This window comes from Thermobia domestica, chromosome 6 (genome assembly GCF_964235325.1).
Source record: "Thermobia domestica chromosome 6, izTheDome1.hap1.1, whole genome shotgun sequence".
Lineage (NCBI taxonomy): Eukaryota > Metazoa > Arthropoda > Insecta > Zygentoma > Lepismatidae > Thermobia > Thermobia domestica.
The window spans coordinates 120,132,679-120,152,377 of record NC_137459.1 but is presented as its reverse complement, the minus strand read 5'-3'; the positions used below and the strand labels follow the sequence as shown (position 1 = coordinate 120,152,377).

The 19,699-nt window shown below is 33.7% G+C and overlaps 1 protein-coding gene across 1 annotated transcript in view; it reads left to right on the top strand.

Annotated features, from left to right (window-relative positions):
* The window catches only part of LOC145688171 (uncharacterized), a 779,558-nt gene extending 760,996 nt beyond the window's left edge, over positions 1-18,562 (top strand). The window contains exon 6 of the mRNA XM_081762011.1: positions 12,100-18,562. Coding sequence (XP_081618137.1) covers positions 12,100-12,234 — 135 coding nt within the window. The 3' untranslated portion in view covers positions 12,235-18,562. The remainder of the gene's footprint in view (positions 1-12,099) is intronic.
* The last annotated feature ends 1,137 nt before the right edge of the window (positions 18,563-19,699 follow it).

Here is a 19,699-nt window from a genome sequence, read left to right as displayed (position 1 = left end):
TTCAAATTGATCGACATTAGTGTCAAATCCATAGTTTTCACGGTCGCTGAGATCAATGGTGACACTTCCATCAGCGATGACTTGCAAATTCAGCTACTACTGTATGCGGGCCGGGTGTCGGCGGGTGAGGAATACCGAGACATGTATAAATAGCCCATATTGATTGATACTAGTGTCAAATCCATAGTTTTCGCAGTCACTGAAATGAATGGTGATACTTCCACAGGTGTTGACTTCCAAATACAGCCCCCATGCGAAGAATGAGTATACTAAGCTAGTATTACAATAAATGGACTGCTTGGATGCCAAGAACTAGTACAGATAAGTACCATTCACTTCTATGAATAGGTATTTTTTTAAAAGGATTTTTGTAAACACTAAGTTATAAAACAATGAACTACATACAGTAGTTATGGTTTTGGTTCCCAACATAAAAGAAATATGGATTGTTCATGAGATATTGAACTTCAACTTTCACTCCTGGAAAATTTCAATTTTGGAGTTAGGCCACTTGGCATCAAAGCAGTTCACTGTAAGATAAATACATTCCGCACATTAGTAACATAGTTGTTCAGGGGCCTTCGATTTCCATCCTCTCAAATGAAAGCTGAACGATTGTTTGATACATGCTGACTATATAGGAGAAATAATGTATTAAGTTTTCGAGCTTTGGTGCGTATCCGTATTTACACTCTGATATAACTTTAAGTTCACACTCAAACCGAGCTAATTGTTTAATGCATTTCGAAAGCTTTTGTTTTTATGCAGCTCATTAAGGAAAATCTATTTCATAATCGTAACATTTATGTACTAAGAAACTGTGAACGTAAATTGGACTCGACCTAGCCCCGTGGCCGCTGTGACTCAGTGGCACAGCTCTCACCCTTGGTGTGTGAGGACTCTGATTCTGTGTGTGTGTGTGAACTCCGCGGCTAGTGTACGCGTCTTTGCCGTGGAAGACTCGGGATCAATTCCCGGCGCGAGCTCATGTAGTTCGGATTCTACGTTAATCAGTAAGTCTACATTTCATATATCCTCGCTGCTGAAAGAGACGGTAAAGTCAAAATCAACTCAACAATATATATGTGTGTGTGCTTATGTGAATTTCCTCGTGGCTGTATGGTTAACACATACGCGTTGATCGCGGGAGACTCTGGTTCGATTTACGGTGGAAGCTCATGAAGTTGTTACCGGTATCTCACTTTAAACTGTAGATCCATGCCTCATATAACCATAGATATAATATATATGCCTTTGATACACTTATTTTCCGACTTGGAAGCCATCGAAAATTTCCGGACACAGAGTCCCGTAGACCGAAAATGAGAAACATGGGTACAGAGTAAAACAGCCATAGAAATTTAAGCTTTTTAGGCTAACTTAATCCTTACATATAATGCAACTAGCTTGGCCAAGTTATAATGACGGAAATGCTATCATTGCAACGCTCTGAGAATAGAAAATGTTCGTCAGGTATTACTATCCCCCCTCTCCTGCAGAATGAAAACCCTGACTAAAACTCAACTATATATATATAACTATTTTGTGTAATATATATATAACTATTTTGTGTAATGTAACAAACAGTGGCGGATAGTATTCATGTTTCCTTGCAGAGGTCCTTACGAGGGTTCGCTTCCATCTTCCTCTCCCCAAGAACTAAAATAAATTAAAAAATTGCTATTACTTGTTAATCTTGTAGAAAGGACGCAATTAAAGTCCCAGTGTAACACCCCTTCACATTTAGATTTTTCCCCTGGAAGAAAACCAGTTATTATTGTTTCTTGATTTCTCAAGTCTCACCTACATAAACATACGAATAGAATTACAGGATAGGACATGTTTAAATTGCTTGTACGTGACATCTAACTATATTTCTCATCAAATGTGTCACAGATGAAAATTTCCGTTTGTACCGCCTCTATTTTCTGGTACATATGTTTCATTTATGTTATGTTGCTAAAATTCGTTACGAAACAAGTACAGACTGCGCCTGTGTGCCTGACAAAACGTAAATGTACTGGATAATTATTTCTTCACTTTCTTCCAGAAAAAAGTAACCCATCTCATGTCGGCTAACAAAAGGAGGTAGCGGACCAAAGATAGCCGTTGCTTACCTAAGGCCGCCACAGCAGGGCTTTCATTCAGTCAGAGGGAAAAAAAAAATAATTTAAGGTTTCTAAATTTGTTTTGAACTGCAATATACTTCTTCCTTTTATTTTAAGAACCATTTCCTTCTCATTTGTCTGCATCAGAAAAAAATGCAAAAAATCACTAGAATGTGCCTATTTACCCAAAGTACGTACTAGATCACTAGTTCAATAGTAAAATCACTAAATCTAGTACGAAATCATAAATGTGGCATCCCTGGGTTGGAGCGAAAGTAATGGTTGGAGTAGAAACAAGTCCGTATTTCTAGTGCGTTCTGTTGTTGAATTCACAGAAATGTTCAAAAACAAATTCAAGAAGTAAAACACGATCCTACAAAAGACTGTTTACTTGCTCACTGGTTTTCGTATTGTGAACTGAAACTCAAGTGCGCAGTCATGTTGAATACTTCTGTCCCTTTCTACTTTACAACTTGAGGTGGGATGAGGGTCAGGATACATCTAGTGATATACCGCTAAAGGAAGTGCTTCAGTACAGAGTCGGAAGCGGTATGTATTGTTTATACTACTTACAACGTTACCCCCACATAAAATATAAATTCACCCTTTCTCTTTTCCCTTTTTCGAATACAATGAACCGACTCTTTTGCTGAAGAAAGATGTTAAAAGAAAATTGAAACATCTGTGTCTAAACTTTCTTTGAAGCGCAGTCTTTTGTATTTGTAAGGTTTTGCGAGTGTATTCGAGATAGCCAAATCTTTTACCATGGACTCCTGCTGTGAACTGACCGTGAGTAAACACCCGATCTCGCTGTGCTCAATTTCTCTCGCACACGTGAAATGGGTTTGTTGTTTCCAAAACAAATAGGAAGTTACCTTGTGCTTTTGCATTTCTGCACGCACACAGGTACCATTGTTGTTTCAATGATCAGAAGAAATATCAAAACCATCCGATATATATGATACGAAACAGCTAACACAGGGAGGCAAAGATAAAAGAAGGCCTATACCAAGTTTTCCGCGTGGTACCATTACGGAGAATAAATATTTGATAAAGTCACGTAGATGCGCTTAAACCTATTCCATCTGTCCTTATAACTTTTCTGGTCTCATCAATTTCTCAGGAGAATACGTACAACATATGTCCAAATTCCATATATACTCTTTCTAAACTAATAAGTAAACTCATTAAGAACACCAACTGATATCAATAAACAGGAAAGAAAACAATACTTTATACTTCTATCATTTGGTACACATCTCTATGAAGCACAGCTTGTTTCTTTTCGAAATAGCTCCTTCGTGTCACAGCTGTGGTTAGTTTTGTTTTGTGTTAGGATGAAAGAGAGAAATGCAACATTTGCTTCGCGGTGAAGTTATATATATTATTAAGATGAGCGGTGATAAGCGAGGTTTAACAAAGAGTGCCTTTCGGATGCACAATTTGACGGGTAGTTGCAGTCCGTGTTGAGAATCGAACCAAAGCTATGTAAGACATGTTATGACAAATCCAAAAGGTGTGTTGTATCGGTGCAGTACCAGTTTTTCACGTTTTTGAAAATGTTCCAAAACCCAAAGAATAATCTTTAATTTCTGATATTTTAGTCGTCACAAATTACAATTTTATAATGTAGTCAATGTTTATAATTACTGGGCAGTTGGGCGTTTAAACTAATGACATCATAATAAAGTCAAAACCATAATTTTTAGTTTAATTGATTGAGTTTAACGTCCCGTTCAGCAGCGAGGCTATGTGAGACGTGGACCTACTGATTAACGTGGAATCCGAACCACATGAACTCCCACCGGGAATCAAGCCCAAGTTTCCCACGCCAAAGGCAAGTATGCTAACCGTTAGCCACGAAGGAGCTCCACCATAATTTTAGTGGGCGTTAAGAAATATCTCGCCAGTGCTTTTACAACAAATAAAATTTTATAAGTATTAAAGAATAGTGGTAAGAGATTGTATAATAGCTCTTTTATTTATGAGAGTATTTTGAAAAAAAAAACAACTAAAGAATAAATTGGCGGAACCACAAAAGACTTTCTTATAAATACATATGCACCATACTCATCTTTTATAATTGCCATGCTTACGTTCTCCATAAAAACAGAAATTCTCTTTTAGTGATACTTTACACAAGATCATGAAGTGGGTTCAAATTTAATTAAAGGCAAAATACAATACAATAATCCACAAATATTGCCTCAAGTGAGTTTAAAGATTTCTAAACACTAGTGCGAAACCGGGCACTGCCGTTGAGATCGATTTACTGGTCTTGGGACGAAAGTAAGAAGGGACTTACGCACACAGTAAGTAAAAACAATTAATATGCCTGTAACTTTCCCCCAAATGGGTGTATCTTAAAACTAACCTCACCATTATTTTTCTAATTAAATTCTAGCCCGAAATTATGTATCATATTACCCTATTCCCATTTTGAAAACTTGACCTTAATTCAAAATGGTGGATTTCAAGATGGCTGCCATCAAGGTCATATCTACCATACGACTTCCCCCCAGGATTTATATGTATCCACATGTTTTTTTCTTCATTAACGCTCCGTTTACAAAGGGTAGTAAGGGACTTCTGTAGTAATCTCTAATAACCACATCACAACTCTTAAAAATTATTAAAAAAATAGAAAACATGCACCATGGCAAAAATTTGTCATCACAAGTAATGATGCATACATGCCTTCTATCAGCAAAAAAAGTTTCATTGAAATTGGAGCCGCACATTTGAGTGATGTCCCTTGTGGGATGTGATTGAACGTGACGTCAGAGCACATCGCCCCCCTTCCCGGAATTTACGGGAATTAGGTGACCTGAGTGAGCACATGTGGTGCCAGCTCTCTCCAGCGACCTATCAAGGATCATTGCGTGTATGCCAAGACGTGTCGCCGTTTTTATCCATGCCAAAATTCGACATACTGACAATTAGGTAGGTAGTCATGATGGCTTTCTGATGTGTGTGTATATTTTAACTTGTACATTTTGTCTCGACTCGAATTTCGAGACGTCTCGACTCGAATTCGAGTCGAGTCGAGACAGAGACTGTCGAGTCGAGACACGAGTCGAGACAGAAACATATTTTCGAGTCGAGACACGAGTCGAGACAACATTTTCTCGAGACGAGTCGAGACAGGCTTAAATCTCGACTCGACTCGACTCGAATGCATCCCTAATGAGATATGAGCCAAATTGTGGCCCACCAAGATCATTTGAGTAGTCAGCCAAAAGCAAAATTATGAATATAAAGAAGAGGAATTGAAAAATTTAAAGGTGTTTTTAATTTCTGGTAGAATTTAAAATTATTTATTCTTCGTTGGTGTTTTTCTTGTAGTATTTTCGTTCGTAATTTGATTGTTTCTTTCCTTCTTTTTTTGTAAAAAAAGGAGCATTGTTCATCGTATGAATTCAACCAATCTCATCCAATCAGAATAAAACTTGGTATGGTGTTAGACCTTGATTTGCTATAAAAGCCTGTGAAATACAATGTTAGGATCAGGTACATTTTGAGTCATATTTTCAGAACAAAGAAAGCAAAACAATATAGCAAATTCATCCGGTTATAATCAAACTTGGCTTAGTTGTAGACCTTGACATTTTACAAAAGCGTGTGAAACAATATGTTGATCTGACTTTCAGTACCCGAATTATTAATGGTCAAATTTGAATCATTTTCGAAAACAAAACAAAAAGAAAAAAACGTGTACATACCGAACTCATCCGATCAGGATCAAACTTGGCTTAGTGGTAGAGTTTGACCTTGTGTATATGCCTGTGAAATATTATGTTGTGCAGACTTTCAGTGCGCGAGTCATGAACAGTCGTGGACGGTCAAATTTTGATGCTTATTTTTTCAAACGAATATCACACATCGAAATCGTCTTACGGGGATAAAACTTGGCATAATGGTATGCGTTGACCTACTGTATAAACATGTGAAATGCTATGTTGTGTAGGCTTCTGCTTCCTGTTTTTGGTCAAATTTTATAAAACATTTTCGAAAGAAAATCAACCGAACTCATCCAGACTGAATAATTCTTGGCATGGTAGTAGGACATTACCTTCTTGGCATATTATAGTGTAAAGTATTTTGGTTTGTACGTTATGCATATAGCCTAACAACTAATTGGGCAATCAATACATTGGACATAATAAAAACATAACAGAACTTTTAAAATAGCAAATTAAAAGTCTGTTTTGGACAGAGAAAAAAATGAAATTTTTAAAATTTTCTTTTACATCTATGTATATTCTACTTTTCTCTGATTGAAACTGTCTGTGATTTTGTTAAGACTTAGAATTTAAACATTTTAAATGCACTATTATTACCTATGTAATTATTTTACTTTTCTGCTCATAAAAAAAAACGTACGCAAAAGATTTCTATGACGGATTATGATGCAATTTCTAACATTTTTCTCCAATTTAAAAATGGTTGACTATTTCTGGTGTATACCAATAGTACTAATTATCACGAGAGCTCTGTAAAAGAAACTATCTACGATGAATAGCTTACGGTAGGCGGTATAAAGGTTTCGGCAATGAAAATATTGCTCTGCAAGTCGCTTACATTCGCGGAGGTAAATACTGGAGGCGATCTGGATCATCCATTTTCAGATGGCCGATGTACCCACATGCGCAAAAAAAAAAAAAAAAATGCGCGTATATTGTAACTCAGATTTTTCGCATTTATTCAATTTTCCTTACGTTTATGAGTAAAATTCAGTTATTAGTATGTGGAGATAATAGAAGGCTATCCATCTAAGGAGATATTTCCAAAAAATATAATAAAATAATAAAAATATAAGCAAAAAAACAAAATTACGCTCGGTTTTGTGTATACTGGCAATTATGCTTTCGAGGGATTTTTTAGTAGCAAAGCACGATTGCGAAGGGAAATTGACAATAGGCAGTGAACGAGCTGGCGGAAGGAACTGGAAAGTGGAGTAAAATATTGAATTTATTGGTTTAAACCTAGTGTCTGGACGGTGTGTCAAATATAAATTAGCTTCTGTAACTAAGATGTCATACGAAAATATAGAAATAAACAGAAAAAAAAACTCTTATCTTAAGGTTCGAAGCGATACGCACCGTTATGAGAATTATTTGTTAAGAAAAAGAGAACAAACAAAACGTAGTCTCGGTGGTTAAGCGGATAGAGTGGCAGACTAGCAGTTATTTTATTATTTTGACACGAGATCGAATTACATCATCCCATCCCATATATATATATATATATATATATATATATATATATATATATATATATATATATATATATATACAAAACATTATAGGAAGTGTATAACTTTGATGTTAATAAATACCGAAACAATATAATAAGGAAATAACTTATTGATAGCGTCTTTTAGTCGACCTATTTATTCAGGATTAGAATACTATTCGTGTATAACAGCGATTGTTTTCAGTTTATGGTCTTGTATGTTACACCTCCCCTGCCCGTTCTTGAACAGCAGACAACTTACTTCGGATTTGTGTGTCAGGAACAGGAAAAAGAACATACGCGACCTTGACAGTATTTCCACTCTTACCCCTTGTTACGTTGACAAGACGTTACATCGAATGAAGTACTGTAGAATAGCTTGTTGTTGAGAAGAAAGGAAGAAAGGAAAAGGCTGATGTCAAATTAACCTTTTGTATGTATGTATGTGTGTGTGCTTGTGTTCTTTTCTTTTTAGAGTATTGACTTTCTTCCCCCCTCTCTCTCTCTTTCATATCCACAAGTGAAAGAAATGCAATCATAAGTATGTGTAAAGAATAAAGAATGCTTTCGTTGAACGAAAATAAATTACCGCATTTACGCGTGTATGCCGCGCCCCCGTGTAAGTCGCGCACCGGCAATTTCTGGAACGTTAAAATTAAAAAAAAAACTCATGTAAGCAGCCCACATCAATTTTATGATCTTATCTTAATCACGGCACACATGTTTATGTTCTTAACAACAGCACGTAAAACCACACAAATCACAGACTTTCACGTATGGTATATCGGTACTCACCAACATAACACGGTGTACTTGAATGTTAGTAGGTCTAACTGCTTCACAGAATAACAAATCCGACTGGGCTTCAAATACCACTAATGCCATTAATTTACGAAAGGATGCACGGGCGCCAAAAGTGGCCATAGTAAGAATTTCCAAGTACGCTGCAAGCTAGTCAATTGTCATCAGCTGCAATAGCCATCCATTGATCCTTATTGGAAACTAGTGCATGGTTGAAGACTTGGCAAATAGATGGTAGTACATGTACGGTATTTTTGTGATCGGCCGCTCATGTAGATGCAAGAGGAAAGATGAGCTGTAACTTGTCATTTTATATTAAAACTTTTCTATTCTTGCAAAATTACTCACAATATTCCAGTATTAGATTAATAAAAACTCCCCGTGATTATAATGCTTTGGTGGCTCAGTCAATTCTACATTTCCTCGTGTATGCCGCGCACCCTGTTTTTTGACTTCGTTTTTGTACAGAAAATGTGCGCGCCATACACGGATAAGTGCGGTATATAGATCTATGTATGCGGAACACGAATATTTCCAAAAGATAGCATGAATATGAACGATAATCATACCATATTTCTACATTATATAGTAGCGTGAAAAACTGATATTAAAATGATAAAACAAACAGGCATAAACTTTTTTTCTAGCATGTCAACACATTAAACGTAATTCATTAAGTTTAAGTTTTAAGTTACAAATTATCACCTTACGTGTCGTTGTATTCCTATTCGTTTTCACGTTCAAGCGACGAAAGAAGAAATTGTAGTGATAGTGATAAAAATCGAATTCGAGATTTCAATGAATTCAAGTTTCACGTCCCCACATATCGAAAAAGTGATTTTGATGTCTGTCCATCTGTTCGTCTGTCGATTCGTCACGCTTTTACATGCATTCAAATAGAAACCATACTGTTCGGAGTATCTGAACCGAATTCTAGACATGAAGCTTTTATAACACTTTATCGTTTCGAATTCTATATCCTTCGACACCTAAAAATAAGGGTAGCTTACTGAAGGATGAAAATTTAAAATAACTAAATTGTCTCAAAAACAGCTGTAAAGATTGTGCTTATTTTTTACAAATATATATTTTATTAATAACCCTTCACCGTAGTATGAATCATTGCTCTGAAAAAATACATAAGGTGTAATTTACTGTATGGGATGCGTTTTTTCGAACAATTTTCTCAATCACATTTCATAAATAAATGTATCATTAATAGCCTAACAATATGACACAACTCATTCGTTCTGTAAGCATTCAGAAGGGGTAGTTTACTCTTCTTCGACGATTTTGCTATTAACGCCTGACGCAATTTTGTTCATATTTCATAAATAAATGTTACATAAATAACCTAACGATATGGTATAATTCAACATCCTAAAAAGCTAGGAGTGGTATACTACTTTTCGGAGCAAGTTTTACCCTACGATTTTGTCGAGAACGACTCAGGCAATTTTGTTCGTATTTCATAAATAGCATAACTCGTTTGTTCTGAAAAGATATGCAAGGGATGTTTTATACTTGGGGATGACTTTTTTGACGATTTTCTCAGAAAGTACTCAGACGCTTTTGCTCATAGTTCACATACAATTATTTCCTTAATAATTCTAATATATGGCATAAGTTATTTCTAACATAAATATGACCAATGGGTACTTTACATTTGGACGTACGTTGCTTCGAACTAAGTTTTCCAAAACACATTATTTTATTCGCATTTCCCAAATAAATGTTTTAGTGATAGCTGCAGCCTAACATGAGTCAGTTTAAGAAATTTGAGCGAGAAAATTCAGTGCGTTTCATTCGTACCCATTCTTAAATATATGCTTAAATGTTACACCTAATCACAATTTTCCTAACAAAATCGAAACTTCTTTTTAAATGTGCCTTGTTGTGGCCAAATGGCTCAAGTGCATTGGTTCTGGATTTGATTCCCGGTTAGAGCTAGTGTATCCAACGTTAAGGTATAGGTAATAAGTAGGTGCAAAGAGAAGAGTGGTTCCTTCCGCCAGCTCGTTCACTGCCTATTGTCAATTTTCCTCCGCAATCGTTCTTTGCTACTGAAAAAAATCCCTAGAAATCATGATTGCCAGTATATACAAAACCGAGCACAATTTTGTTTTTTGCTTATATTTTTATTATTTTATTATATATATTTTTTGGAGACATCTCCTTAGATGGATTGCTTTCTATTATCTCCACCTACTAATAACTGAATTTTACTCATAATCATGAGGAAAATTGAATAAATGCGAAAAATCGTGAATTACAGTATACGTGCAATTTTTATTGCGCATGGGAGTACATCAGAGCACGCATTAAATTTATAGCAGTTTTACAGAGAAGCATTAAATAAGAGAAGAGAAGGCGAAGAGTGTAGAACAATGTTGGCAGTGTCCGTGTAATTTCTTGCGTGTCATCGCTGTACCTGCTACGTCTCGTATGTTCACCTGGTGAATGAGAAAGCAAACTCTGACGTCATAGAACATCGAGTCGGAAATAAGTGCTGTAGTTGGAAGACATAATTAACCTGTGACCCAATCGTGTCCAGCAAAATATCCCCTTTCTTGTGGATCACCGAGTGCTTTTTTTAAGAAAAAAAGAAAGTCTTTGTCTTAACGCTCTGCTTTGATATTATGCGAGCTAAAAAAAAAAAAAAAAAAAAAAAAACAGAAAGTAAAGTTAAGGCCATGATGATAAAAGAGTTAGTGATATGGTGGAAAGGAACAAGAATGTCGTGAATATGTCTGCAACAAAATAGCATGGCTTTATACCAAACATATAATATAGACTTAGGATTTTAAGATAAACCCTTAACGTGACAGGCAAGACGATATCAGTACCGCACTCGTGTTATTAGAGAACGGGTAGGAGACGAATCAGGTTAATGTGGGGTATGTTTATATCTGACTTGCAGGTAGTGATTAATACTCCGTGGGATAAGCACACCATGAGTTTGTATGGCAAGACGAAGAAACGTTCTAGTGGTTCCCAATATAAAGAAAACCCATAGTAACTGATATAAATCGGTAAACTATCGCGTATGTGTTCCTTATTCCGCCAGGACACACTTTACAACACAGAGGTTTCGTTGTTGTGTTTTAAGGATTTGATTACTTTAATCTATCTTAAGTTTACCGCATGTACCCGTTTTTTAAAAAAAAGGCAGTCCAAAGATTTACATACCATTAATATACTTTTGAGTATATCATTGATGCACTTTTATGTAGCTTCCCAAGATATATGGGACAATTTTAATTTATCTCGAGGTCAATGATACGGCCAATATAAATTTATGTGAGTTGGTAGTAAGTCTATTTAATATGTCATTGAATCATTCTATGTAAGGAAAATTTCCATTTTCTGAACACAAAGTAGGTATATTACACATATCATTAGTCTCACTAGTCACTAGTCTCATTAGTCTGTTATATCCTCTTGGTGTAGTATTCATAAATTAATCAGAGTCTTAAAACAAACAAAATACTTCAATAAGCAAACGAACAAAATTAGGAATCGGCAAGATTATATTATTTGTACTCAATATCTACTACACATTTATCAGTGGGATTTGAAAGGCTGCATGATACGGAGGCAGTTTTATGCGAGTACATTGAAGTAATATTTTTAAATTTTATTGAAAAAGAAAATACCATTAGGAAAAAAGAACCATTACAAATCAATGATTCCATTATTTTGTTTCAAGATCTGAATCAATATGATTTATGAAAGAGTATTCAATACGATAACCACTCTGTGTTCGCTACTTCTTAACATATATAATTAATTTGTATATTTGATGGTAATACACACCCACCCACCCACACACACACACACACACACACACACACACACATATATATATATATATATATATATATATATATATATATATATATATATATATATATAGTATGGCTTAATTTAGTAAAACTATCATTTTTTATTCTAGGAACACTGTATGATGTATACACCTGAGACCGGAGAGTGTGAGATGGCAAATCAAGGACCCAAAATATATTCCATAGCCAAGCAGTTAAATATTTCCCTACTAGTGATAGTTTGTCACTACTTGGTTCAAAGTTGAATCCGATTTTCTCTTCGTTTGTAATCGATGGTATAAATTCAGACATAAAGTCAAAGGAACAACCCTACGTGTACAGAAACGATTATTACGTAAGTCGTGTTTGACTACAATTTGTCGGCTGTGCATGAATATTTTCTTGATATGCAGTGTGTAAAGTACTACTGATGTTAATATCTAATATTTGATGGTCGTAAATATGTGAAAAGTGAAAGTGAAAAGTGTATTTTCGAGAAAAAAATAATATGTTGAAAATATTACTGCTACTAATTCTTTTTCAGACTACGTTTTTGAAATTTCTTATGAAAATTTATCATCCCACATTTTCAAGAAACATTGCAATTGGGAATTATATTTGTAAAATTAACATTACTACAAAAAAATGAATAATAATAAGACAATGTTACTCTAGACAATTTCAAATTATTACAAAAGTGAAGAACAATAGAAATCTAGACAAATTCTAATTTGCGAAATAATTACTTTTTCTTTCTTGTAAGAACAAATGAAGTTATTATTAGAAATTTGTATGAGTGAGAGTGTGAAAGTGTTGGCAAGAATGGCAGCGTATTCGAAGTATGTGAAACTTATTTGAGTGGTGGAAATTCGCCGACAATTATAATATACGTACGAAGAAGATGATTTAGCAATGTATGTTGATTAAAATACATAAAACATTAAGAAAGCATATTTAAGAAAGGAAATAAGGAAAATCTTTATTGGAATATAGTTGACAATATCCACGACATAGTAAATTTCTCTGATAAGTGATGAATTGAAAAAACAATGGTACCTCTTTTGCATACTCAAAAATACAATATAATAATACCGTGCTGCTATCTGTGATCATAAGAATACTAAATTCATGGCATTTGCTTTATTTGGAGTTCTTTTTATAGAAAAAAAAATGTAGTTCCAATTTTATATTTTGATAATCCATGACAGTAATATTTGTTGTAGTGGCTAAGTGGTTTCACTTTCAAATTTCCATATATAATACAAGATCAGCAAAGCATATAAAAATAAACAAATAAATAAATTAACAAACAAGGAAACATGTACTTATAAAAGTCAAACGCAAGAAAAAATCTTCGAAATTGTCATCAATTCTAGCATAATCCCAGGAAGCTGAGAATCAACTTGTGAAAAAAAATGTTGAATTTAATAAGGTGTATATACACAAGCCGCCTTATTTAGAATCGTTTTGGCGTGTGCTTAGCGTCATAATAAAAGCCTGACTACTGCAGGAAACGTATGTTAGTCGAACTCTTTAGTACGGTACTAATCACGCGTCAGAACGACTCTGTACAAGGCCCATCTTGCTTATGTAAGATATTATGCACTTTCGATTAAATCAGGTGTTTTGTTTGCTTGGATAGAAATGAGGTTTCGAAACAGGGTCTCTGGTTCCATTTCCAGTAAAGAAAGACGTCTCATATTTAGCCCCAAGTCTCATATAGCGTAAATCTGGCCAAGAAATTTAAATTTCATGGAAATTAAACTACGTAATAAATTTGTCGTGTAGGTATTTTTCTTTTCAATGTTTAACATCCCACAATTGTGCACTAAGTCTAAGGGAGACGGTGGTGATGAGATATATAATAATGGTGGAATGAAGAATGGGAGGACACGGGATAATCCCGAGAAAACCCACGTATGTGATATTTGTTCACAACAGAGCTCACTTGGCTCGGGCTGTTGTCGCACTAGGAATCTCACGCAGCAGAAGTGAAGGCTTTTCCACAGAAGGCCCGTGGCCCCGTTCTTATGAATGGGAGTATAAGATTTTACATTGAGTGGTGTATAGTTTATAATACGTTTATAATACATAAACCTAAATTCAACGTAGATTAATGTAAATAATAATAATAATAATAATAATAATAATAATAATAATAATAATAATAATAATAATAATAATAATAATAATTGGCAATTTGTCTTACCTGGGAACAACTTGCGAACATATATCGATGTATAATTTGTATGGGTGAAGCAGAGAAGAATGCGATCAAATCATTTCTAATTTTATGTATGAAATAGTATCTTTATCAAGCACTAAATTCGTTATACCCACAATAGTAATAGTTGAACTAAAATTGTTATCATAGTTTCATTTTTCGTAACAGCCTGTATCAATAGACCAAGAAAACAGCCATCGAATATGATGAAAATATTGTTGAACTTTTACGAAATATTGATTTCTTTTTCATTTAAACTATTTTGCAATTTTCTTAATTTTATAATTCTTAACAATACTAACCGTTTGTTGTTAGCAGTCTGTATAACATAGCTAAAAACATATTTATAAAATATTAAATTTCTGTATGTTTACTTCGAAAGCATGAAGGAGAAAATAACATATATTTAATAGTTAGATGAATACTTTGGAGAATATAGCGTGAAATATGACATTTTAGTATGTTGTTCTTGACTTCGAAGCTGGTAATAGGTAGAGTAATTCGGTGTGAAGTGACCATAGGGGTGAAGTGAATAGAATTAATGATATGTGGCAACAAAGTGTGATCAGCGCTGACCTTGCAAAGCCTCTGTATGTGCAGTATTAGGTTTGGGGCTGTCGAAAAAGGTAGTGTACAGAGGAAAGAAGCGAACTCTTGAATGCAGCGAACACGGACAGCAGGGAAGGTGAGTAGATGTGTAGCCTTTTTTGTTGCTATTATAACGCGGGACAGTCAGAAACTGGGACAATTCTTTCCTGAAGTAATATTGTTGTACACAATATTTCCGCAATAGCTTGAGACGATTATTAGGTACACATGTATATAGATATTCCACAATATATTGGGAACATAAATATGCAATACATGCTTTGGAAAAAGACGATGAGATGGGGTGAAGTGGCTAAAGTATTTTGGGGTGATGTGTGTAGTCCTGTTAATCATTCCATGTATAATTAATCATTAATCATTCCATTCATATACAATATGGACGAAATAACATATTTACATATATTTCTTCTCCATCTTCTAAATCACTGTCGCATATAGGATAAATCTGCGTTCAAGACCTATTGGGAACTCAAATATTGTGCCTTTTATTGTAAGGTCAAACAACCCAATGCTCCCGGGATGGTACTTTGGACATGATCTCGGGTTGGTATGTCTATTTGCTTCTTAAAGCATTTCTACAACAATAGTTTTTGTACCTTCACATCATGTACGTGTTTTTCTTTAATCGCATACTCATTATATAGCAGTCTATATCTTGTTATTTACATTATGTCGAGGACATTTCTTCTGACCACTTCACCTCATATGCATATTCACTTCACTCCCACGTGTAAGGTGAAGTGAATATTTTACATTGTATGATTCATTTCTTTCTGTACGCGTTACTTCAGAAACGGTATGAACCATACTTGTGTTTTCTGAATGGAGAAGGTCTGTCATATATAATTGTCAATCAGCCATACTACAATTTCTGTGTGATATGTTTTTCACTTTCATACTTACTATGTTCACTTCCCACGAATTATTTTATATAATCCATTTAATTAAGTAATTAGTTTTGCATTAAATCACATGATTGTTTCATCGTAGATATTTTAGCGTGTTCATTACTAAGGATTAATGATATACACACAACTTACTTCAAATGTCTGAATTTGATTTATTCAAGAAAAGAAAATGTTCAATATTCAATGCACAATACGTAACTTTGATATTCTAAATACTGTGCTGGTATGTACTAGCATTTAATGTGAAAGGCGATACTTACACACATTCGAAATTAAGAACCGCTGTACTTCCAATTTAAAAAGTTACACCAGATTATTAAGAGTAGAGTAATTTAATGTTTCTTCACTTTAGTAATTTCTGTGTACATCCAGCTTCCTAGAATATTGCTGGGGTGAGTTACCTATACAAGTAAAAGAGTAAACTGATGTACTACGTATGTTTCGTGTGAACATTGAGTGAACGTGTAAGGTGGGTCGTCATGTTGTTGGGTGCTGGGCCAACAGGGAAAGCCAAAGGTCATAACCGTAGGGAATACCTGCTGTTGGATTGTGGCCAGTGTTCGGAATAAGCAGAACAAATCAGAGCAATGTTGAAAAAAAAAAAAACAACAAAATAAATTTTGTCAGATTTTTCTTTTGTTTCTTTAAAATATCACTCTTCTTTTGCATAAGAGGACAGATAAAATTTTCATATGCAACAGGAAGAATTCTAGTGACAGAAATGAGATGAGCGTTCCAAAGAAGAAGATTGGTTCTGGAGCAAATTTTTGAGAAACTCGAATCTAATAAAAGATGCACTATAATGCATCTATCTAGACTTAAAGGGGAACAGCCAGGTTAGCAAAGTGAAACAGCAGCGTTTCTTTTCGGTACTTTTATGTCTGCAAATGTTTATTTAAAAAATCTCAATTTAAAATATCTTAAGATCTTCGACATTGTTCTGTAGAAATGTTTGTTTCTCATGGAAGCTATAGAAAAATATCGAGATCATAATGTGCCATGTAGTAGCTTAATCATGTTTCAGAAGCAGTGTATGAAACATTCTTAGCGACGTAAAAAGAAAATAATGTGACATTTTATATAGTTATTGATGATATTATATTCAATAGCACACTGCTTATTGGTAAACTTTCAGGGGTAGAAAAAAATCATAATCCAGCATGTAAAACATTAATTTAATGCAATTAATAGTAGACCCTAACCATTGAAGAATGAATAAAATTATATTTTATAAACGGGAAAAAATAACTTTACCAGTTGCCCGCATTCAACACAAGGAGGAATATATTATTTTACAAGAAATATATATATATATATATATATATATATATATATATATATATATATATATATATATATATATATATATATATATATATATATATATATAATATTAGCATTTACATTTACTTTTTCTTTAAAATAGATATCTCGAAAACCATTAATTTATCAAATGTATAAAAAAACACTGGTATTGGAATAGTTTCGTTTTCTATTTATCATTCTGCGTGGTTACATCCTTAAATGAGGGTTAATATAATAGATCGTTGCAGGAGTATTATGTTTATGAAACGAAACGAGGCCTGATTCCGTACAGTTGACTTAATGCCATGATTTGAGTGAATTATAGATGAACATATTTTCTTGCTGTTAATGTATAAATGTATAGATTCATTTCAAACATCATGGGTTTCCATAATTAATATGTAATTATTTTATGGTTAGTAATCCTGAGTTTTAAAATTATAAGAGAAGAATATTATTTAAAAAAAAACATCAACTAAGTCCAGTGACATTTGAAAATGTTCTGTAATAAAAAATAAAACGGATTAGTTTTCAAACTGATTAAACGATCTTGATAAATGTAACAATTTTCAACCTACATTACCCAATTATCAGCTATAAAATCGTCATTTTGCTAATGGAAAATATAAAAAATTGCATATACTGAATATCTTTCTGTTCACTTCACAACATATTGTTATTAACTTTTGGTATTCTATTGTTCATTACGAAATTTAATGTTTACTTGCAAAGTACACTGACATTCCACAGTTTATGAAAAAATATATATTTGTGTGTGAAAATATATAAAAGGAATGCAAGAACGTTGGAATTATTTTAAAAATACAAATTGTTCATTGTTGATGTATGAGAACGAACGATATAGTACGTATTTTTGTCACTTGATTGAGTATCTGCGATTCATGTGTGTGACTATACAATTTGGAATGAATTATCATATGCTAAACATTTTTTTTAAATAAAATTAACTACATACTTATCACAAGTGATTTGAAATGTGTGAATTTTACATACCTCGTTGCATTAACACGTTTAATATCATTTTACAAAGTAAAGCAAATTTTAATGTTATTTAATCTTACTTTCAAATGTAAGCGATAAAATAATTATTTACTATTTCACTTTATGAAATAGGTGAAAATGAATTATGTTCCATCTCAAATTACATATATGAGATAATTTCTCATTCGAAGAAGTCCAGTTACGAAAGTGCCTAGAGACTTTATAATTAATTAAAAATATAATATATATAAAATAGGCTTATGACATAATGTTGTAGTTAAATATCATGTAGTGTATTTGAGTACTTAAAAAATGCCTGTTGCTTGTTTCATTATTAATTTGAATTGTATGTGTGTTACTATTTTATTTCTTTGTTGATAATATTGTATTTAGAAAAGAAGTGTGCATCTGTAAAAAAAAAATAAAAAAGAAACAAAAATCTTTAACCTAAAAATATTTTTTTAGAGTATGTAAGTAGGAAAGATTTTAAAATGTAGTTGTTGTAAATAATGCCTTATAAGACATTAAATGTTTATCTTTTCAATATTTGTGAATTTATTAATAAGTAATACCCTCATAATTTGTTTTAGTTTATTCATTAAGTGTAAGTTTGTAAGTTGGGCAAACATTGATTATTTCTACTCTTTTACTTTTAAATTATGTTTTTTTGTTTATATTTTAATTCAAGTATCCTTTTCAGCATCGAGGACATATGAGACACTGGCCTTAAGTTTAAGGTGAAATCCAAAGCACCGTAATGCGTTCAATGTTCCCCGGTGGTAATCAAACGATCACGTGAACCATATAGTGTCCACGCTACCCACTAGACCAATGGAGGGAGTTAATAACATTTTTATTTCGCAACCAAGTGGCATCATAGCAGTGGAATCTGCGACCGAACGAGAGTATGATAGCTACAGGAAGACGTAAGGATCTGTAGCAACGATGCTGTTATTAACATTCTCTCAAACCATCGGTGGAACCATTACGATGTTCCACCAACGAGTGTCCAACATAAACTTTGCATCATAATACTAGAATCTGAAGCATAAGCATGATACAATGGCGTATGGGATAGTATCATAGATTGTTGTATATTTATAAGACTTCCTGTAATTAAGCACATTGTTAAAAAGTGACATTGACATTGAGTCATGAAACATTTCAAAAAGTGTGTTTCTGTCGTAAACTTAGCATTAAGAAATACACTTTAAGTGTTCATCACATTTAATTTCACCTATAAAACACCTTTTTTAATTTACAGTAAAAAAATTTTCTCTTGAAACGTATCATACAATATATGAACGACATTGTTGTTCTGTCATATTTATATCATGCACTAAGCTAGGAGCTCCTATACGAGGACATTTCTAAACTTTTCATATCTGACAATGAAATATTATGCCAATGAAGACAAAATAATCAGACGTATAGTGTTGTCAATGAAAAAAATATAACTTTCAACAATCACGCTGCCTCAGTTCGTAGGGGACAATCATTCGAGTAGTTACTGTGCGTTTTGTTGGCATTCTGTGTTGCAATGCTCCAGTCAACACGGCTTTGTTGCCAAGGCTGCAGGTGCGTGCTGAAGCCCCTGGAATCCATAGTATTTCACTGCAACCCTGGAAACAACAGCCGTGTGGACAGGACAATTATTATTCAATATGAACGTTCAACGATTCA